General features: G+C 43.3%; 1 protein-coding gene across 2 annotated transcripts in view; it reads left to right on the plus strand.

The window, feature by feature from the left end:
- Positions 1-204: 204 nt before the first annotated feature.
- Ptar1 (protein prenyltransferase alpha subunit repeat containing 1) overlaps positions 205-6,607 on the plus strand; it is a 49,564-nt gene continuing 43,161 nt past the window's right edge. For both annotated transcript variants that reach the window (XR_002822341.1, XM_004637165.2), the window contains exon 1: positions 205-331. Coding sequence is in view for 1 of the 2 variants with exons in the window: in XM_004637165.2 (XP_004637222.1) it covers positions 246-331 (86 nt within the window). In the remaining variant the exon portion in view is untranslated. The remainder of the gene's footprint in view (positions 332-6,607) is intronic.

The raw sequence follows: 6,607 nt of genomic DNA on the forward strand, positions 1-6,607 counted from the left end.
ACCCCCAACTCCCCAGGACCCCCAGCCCGCGGCCCACCTCCTCTGGCCCCCCGACTCCCCGATCCCCGGCCCCACGCAGCCAGCTCAGGACAGCCCCCGAGGGCGCCACGCCCCGGCGCCGGCGGGCTGACCCGGAAGTGCTCCGCGGCGGCGGCGGCGCGCAGAAGACGGCGCGCGCTCCCGAGCTCCCGCCCGCGGCCCGGCTCTCCCGGAGGCGCGCTCCAGCCGCCGCGGCCGCCTCCAACATGGCCGAGAGCAGCGAGGAGGTGGCGGTGCTGGTGCAGCGGGTGGTGAAGGACATCACCAACGCCTTCCGGAGGAACCCGCACATGTGAGTCGCGCGCCCCTGCGCCCGGGGCCCTGCGCGGTGGGGGGCGGCCGGGCCGCTCGGGGGGCGACGCTGGGCGGCGGGCGCCCCGGCCCGGGCCCTGGAGCCCTTGGGAGCGGAGCGCGGACGGACGGGCGGACCTTTGTGGGCGCCGCGGGGCTGCCCTCCCCTCGCCGGGCCGCGCCGGCGGACGCGTCCCCCGGGCGACCTCGGAAGTCCACGCCGAGCGCCTTGGCCTCGCTCGCCCTCCCGCCCTTTCCCAGGAGTTCGCGGAACTCCGAGGACTCCCGAGGTCCCCGGCCTGGCGGCGGGAGCCGTGCCTGGGGCTGGAAACGCCACTCCCGAGACGCGTCCCGGGCGTTGCTAGGAGCCGTCGCCGATCTTCTGGCTGCCGAGGAGCAAAACCCAAACCCCCAGACCTTGGTCTCCCCAATTGAAGGCACTCTGAGCGACTTTGGACTCTAGACTCACTTGTCAATCGCTCCGATAAAACACGATGCTTTGGACGTAAACCGCGTTCGTAGGACTCAGTAGTGCCGTGTGTGTGTGTGTGTGTGTGTGTGTGTGTGTGTGTGTGTAAGGCAGATGAAACTCGGACACCTGGTTACAGGGGAGCGTGTGAACGTGGGTGTCCCGCGCTGCTGCGCTCTTTATCAGGTGACTATAGAAGCGAAACGCGCGTCTCTGCCTCTCCATCTCCATCTCCCTTTTGCTTGGAGTAGGCTGCGAAGACAGCGCGGTGTGGTACACTTTCTGAAAGTTTGTCCTCACTTGACGAGCGAGAAGGAAGCTGTGGGAGTTATCTATCACATTATGAGGAAGAGGCAAGATCCCTCTGCCTTCCGGGAAAGAATCTGGAATCCACTTTTGCATTATGTTTACTTTGTGGGGTTTATTTTTAATAATTCATCCTTTCAAAACAATAATTCATCCTTTAAACTGGAGCACATGAATTATTCTTTTCAAAGCATTCCAACCCCTTCAGCTTTTTTGGCATGAAAGAAGTGTCAAGCCTGCATCTAAATGAAGAGTTCTTTTCCACCCAGATCATATTTATAAGAGAGTTAAGAAAGCCCTCAGATGTCAGTTCCCTTGTGTACAGTGGGAGAACTGCCACTGTGTGCTTCATTAAAATCAAAACACTGCTGACCTCAAAACACACCTGCCACCTCCAGCGTCCTCCTTTTCCTTTCCACTTATGACTGCTGCCTTTTTCAAAACGAGTGTTTGGAGTGATTTCCTGGTAACCATGGTGGTTGGTGGGCCTCCTGAAGAATGCTTTGATGCCTTGTGTGTCAGTCTCAATAGAGAGACATCCTCAAACAAAAAAAAGTTGGGAAAATGAAGGACTTATTTTCTGATCATTCTCATTACTTTTCTAGAAGAAATACAGAACAGGTTAGGAGTCAAAGGCAGTAATCACTTTAGGTTCCCTTGTTTGAGGTAGATTAAAGGAATATCATGTTTGAAGAAAGTGTAGCTGTTAATTGGTTTGTAGGTTGATACTGCAATTTGAAACACGTCCCAGTTCTTCTGGATCACATTTATCAAAACTCATGAAGAACTTTAATGTCCCTATTTTATTAAATATGTTGACGTTGTCTACATAGAACTATCTAGCCAAAGCAGCCTAAGATGCATTGAGACATGGTATTTATTGGTGTCAGATCTGGATAGATTACCCTCTTTCAGCCTTAGTTTCCTCTTGATCTTAGAAGGTTGATCAGAACACAGGAAAATCACCTCACACAGTACTAGTTGCCCCTTGATGAATGTGAGGAACTTTGCAAATGGGAAAATACCATACAAAATCAAACAAAACGTTGTTGGATCTCCACACAGTTGAATCATGGAGGATCCTCCTTAACCCAGGAATAGGCATTCCCCATCCTAATGTCTGCTGCTGTTATCATCTTAGTTGGACACATCCTGCGTTCTTAGGGAAGACAGCTGTTTGCATTGTAATTAAGGTTAAGATTCCCTTACCCAGCAAATTGTGCGTTGTTTTTTATTTTACTTCATTGAATGTTTTGTTTATAGAATACTTAATTGCTCTTTTGAGTTGCTAAAGGTACTATCTTCACTACATAAGATAAGGGGCTGGGGAGATGACTCAGTAGAATAAGTGCTTCCCTGGAAAGCACAAGGGCCTGAATTCAATCCCCGGTTCTGCAAAAAAAAAAAAAATTCACTATATAAGATAGAAGTAAGAAGTACTTGTACTTGGGAATGTTCTAGAACTGCTGCTGTATTATCCATGTGTATCTATTAAGCACTTGAAATGTGCTAATGTGAGTGAGGAACTGAACTTTGAAATATAATTGATCTATATAGAATGGTCCTATATGTCCAGTGAGTAGTCGATTTCATGGTTTGCATCTAGATGGAGGCTGAAAACCTACCTACATGAAGAGTAAATTCCTCAGAGCAGTTTAGGGTAAAGGTTGCATCACTGACATGTTGAGCACTTGGCCAAGTCCCTTAGGAGTAGAGCGGAGGCTGGGTGACTCTGGGCCAGGACTCCTACAAGGTTTTACATGTCAGGGGGAGCCAAAGACTTCTACTGGGAGCAGGGAATTGGTCAAATGTAGCAAAATGTGATTTACAGGGTGCAGTAGAACAGATTATGGAAGTTCTTGACTCTTGGGTCTAATTTATTTTTTCTGTTTATACATTTAACAAAAAAGCCACATCATAACATGATACTGCTCTCTGAATATACTGTAAAGGGCTATGAGCTGGGATAGACTGGTAAGAAGAATAGACATAGTTCTTACCTTTATTAGAGCCTTAAAAAATTCAACACACAGCTTGAAAAGAGGCAAAACCTATAAGAAAGATACTTTGAAAAAATTAACAGTGATTCCCTAGGTTTTTTTTTGTTTTGTTTTGTTTTGTTTTTGTATTTAGGGCAGGTTCTACAGACTATACAGCGTCTCACTGCATAGAACAGACACGTAGTGATCCTCCTGTTTATAGCCTCCCAAGTGCTGGGATTACAGGTGTGTACCACCATGCCGACTCAATCAGAGTCTCACTGCGCCCAGGGGGAGGGGCCAGGGATCAAACTCCTGGCCCCTGCTGTCTGCCTAAGCAGGCACTTAGATCCGCTGAGCTTTTTGGCCAGCCCTCCCCTATTTAGTCTTAAGCTCAAGATTTTCTTTTTCTTTTTCTTGAGGAAATAGCATTTAAGTTGAGACATGAGGAATGAATATCGAAGCAGTAGATAGGCTCTAATGAAACATTTAGAGTAAAGGAACAGTAATAAATGATAGTTTTAGTTTGCCCCTGCAGATTGAATTAAAGAATAGAAAGTCAGAGTCATCTTACATTTGTTTTATTTACTTGTATTTATTTAAGCAATGAGATAGTTGTGAAAGTTTGGATTTAGCATTTCTAATCCTGGATTTGAGGCCTTAGGTATTCTTATTCTAACTGGATAGACTTAAGTGTATGTATGGCACAGAGTCAGTACTCACGTGATATGAATCCCCAGCTTCGTGTGGAAGCGATATTCTCATTGTGAAGCAAGGCACTCAGACGTTTCATACTGCATCTGATCTTTAAGAGTAACCTAAGATTCCCTTGTGGTGTCTTCTTTAGCACAAGGGGTTAGAACTTCAGTTTGGTCCCAAACCTTGATGTCTTTAAAAATCACTGATAAATACCAGGAATCGTAAATGACTAGAAACTTAACAGTGAAACAGTGAAATGAACTGGTGGAAAAAGCATCACAAATCTTACAAGATTGATTTGTGAGGAAATAACAAGAAACCTGTTTGGTATTTATAGCACATTCATTGCAGCCATTGAGAGTAATTATGTAAGAAAATGTGCGTGAATGGCTAAGTTTTCTTTAAAAAAAAAAGATTAACTTCAGTATGATCCTACTTTTTGCAAAATACGATGAAAGGATACATGTTCAAACACTTTAAGTGGTGACAAATGGCTTTTACTTTGTGTTTTTCTTGTTTTCCTTCTTTTTTTGAGTATGAAGTTAGACTTTAAACTGCCAGAAGCCCAGAAGGAATTGCTCTAAATATTATTTTGCTCTTCAGTCTAGGGTTCTCCGGTAAGTATTACCGGGGCCCAGATTCTTAATTGAGCAAGCAGTGTAGTCTTAGGCAATTCCTTTAACCATGCTGGATCTCAGTTTCCTCATCTGGTGAAATGAAAACGTACAAAAAGAAGGTCTAAATTTTTGCATTTATTCTTCTGCCAGGCCTGCTGGGGCATGCCTGTAATTCCAGCACAAGGGAGACTGAGGCAGAAGGATCATGTGACTTGAATGCCAGCCTGGGCTACATAGTGAGACCCTGTCCCCCAGAAAACAGCAGCATCTGAAAATGTGCATTGTGACCTAAGAGTATAGGCATAGAGGGCTGAAATCAAACACATTCTTATTTGGAAACTTACTGATCAACTTATCTTTTTTTAATGTATTTCATAGAGGGCCTCACTATGCAGCTCAGACTTGTAGTGATCCTCCTGCTTTCAGCCTCCCCAGCACTGGGATTGCAGGCATGCGCCACCAAGCCAGGTCTGGGTGGCTGGCTCATGATGTCAAGGGGTGGGGCCCGCGTGGCTTGTGGGGCCGGAATCAAACCATCTGTGCGCTTGGGTAGGCAGGCGCTTAGTTTGTTGAGCTCTCTCTCTGGTCTTGATCAACTTATCTTTATTGAGTGAATACTATGTATTTTAGAAAGCAGCAAACCGCTGTATTTTGTGTCATGAAACTTAACAAAGGCCTAACGTTGTTTGCCCCAGCTTTCCATTATATGTTAACCAGAGAACTTCCCTGGCTGACCTGTTGTATCTTAAAGAGTGAGAGAAGGTATTATTCCTGTGTTTTAGATGAGAATCCTGATGGCAAGTGACTTGACACATTCACATTGACTGTCAGTGGTAAAAAAGAGACTAGTTTTGCTTGTACATTTTACTGCCTCTTTTCATGTGGTGTTCTTTTTCCTAAAGCTTGACATTCTTTGTTATAACTTTTTATTTTTTTAAAAATACAAATGATGACAGAGTTTCTCTTAAAATTTGAAAGATGGATAAGGTCTGTACCCTTTATTAGAGATATGAGGCAGTTGCACCAATGAAGAACCCAAGGTCTGTAGAGGCCAAAGTGGCATTAAATATGACCCATGGTGTTTTCAGTACCGGTTGTTGTTACAAGAAAACCAGAGGTAGTATTCTTTTGTAAGGTTAAGGAGTGACAACATTTGAGAACAGTTTGAATGTTATTACTAAGTACTAGAATAATCAGTTTTTCTATAAGCAGTTATTGAGTACCTGCTATCTCCAATGGATTTTTGTTTTTAGAACTGTGTCTTAGAAGGGAAGGTTTTTAAAATTGTGCAGATGGTTTTGTCATGTAATTTAGGTACCAAATTAGTAGTTGGGCCTTTTATTTCTGGTACAACTAATGCTTTTACTGTGAATTTAATTTAAAACAAGGCTATGCCCAGCAGCCAGGATTCTTTTATTATTGTTACTATAACATTTATACTTTCAGCTTTTGCGATTCTTTGAAGTGGTATAAGTGGATATTAGATCTCAGAAGAATGTCCTGAAAAATTAAGTTGAGGACGTTTTCTTTAATTCTTGTTTTGTTTTTAATGTCCTACTTTATAAAGTAAAACCTGAACACCAGAAAATACATTAGTCTGGTACATCAGTGTATACCAGATTGTCATACGTTAGATACATCTTGTTACCCTAATAATGCGTCTGCTTTATTTCAAGGTTAATATCACCAAATATAAATGGAAATACATATTTTTAAATACTGGACATTCAACTCAAATGCATTCTCAACATTGCTTCTCTTCCAACAGAACTTTATTTATGTAACTGGAGGGGCAAAGTGATAACATTTTATCATAGTGACAGAACCTTTCAGAAAACTATTAGCTTTTTGAAGTCTAAGGCCACTTTATTTCATTCATTTTTGCATTTTGAGAATTTAAAAATACATTGCAGATACTAATATAGGAAGTACTATTGACAAGGTACTGGGGATACCTTTGAATGTACTGAACATATTTGTCAGGCCAAAATACTTTTTCAGAGTTAAATTAGTTTGAAAGAATTTTAGTGACTTGTATCCTTCAGAGTTCCCTTTTGTTATTGATCTACCTGTGTCTCTGCTGAAGTGATCAGTAGAAAATAGGCTACCTTTGGGCTATCCAGGTTTAGATTTCCAAGAGGAATTTTATTTGAGACCTACCAGTTCCTCCCAACTTATGATAGTAAGGATTTTTTTTTTTTTTTTTT

Source organism: Octodon degus, unplaced genomic scaffold (assembly GCF_000260255.1).
Source record: "Octodon degus isolate 3935 unplaced genomic scaffold, OctDeg1.0 scaffold00087, whole genome shotgun sequence".
Taxonomy (NCBI): domain Eukaryota; kingdom Metazoa; phylum Chordata; class Mammalia; order Rodentia; family Octodontidae; genus Octodon; species Octodon degus.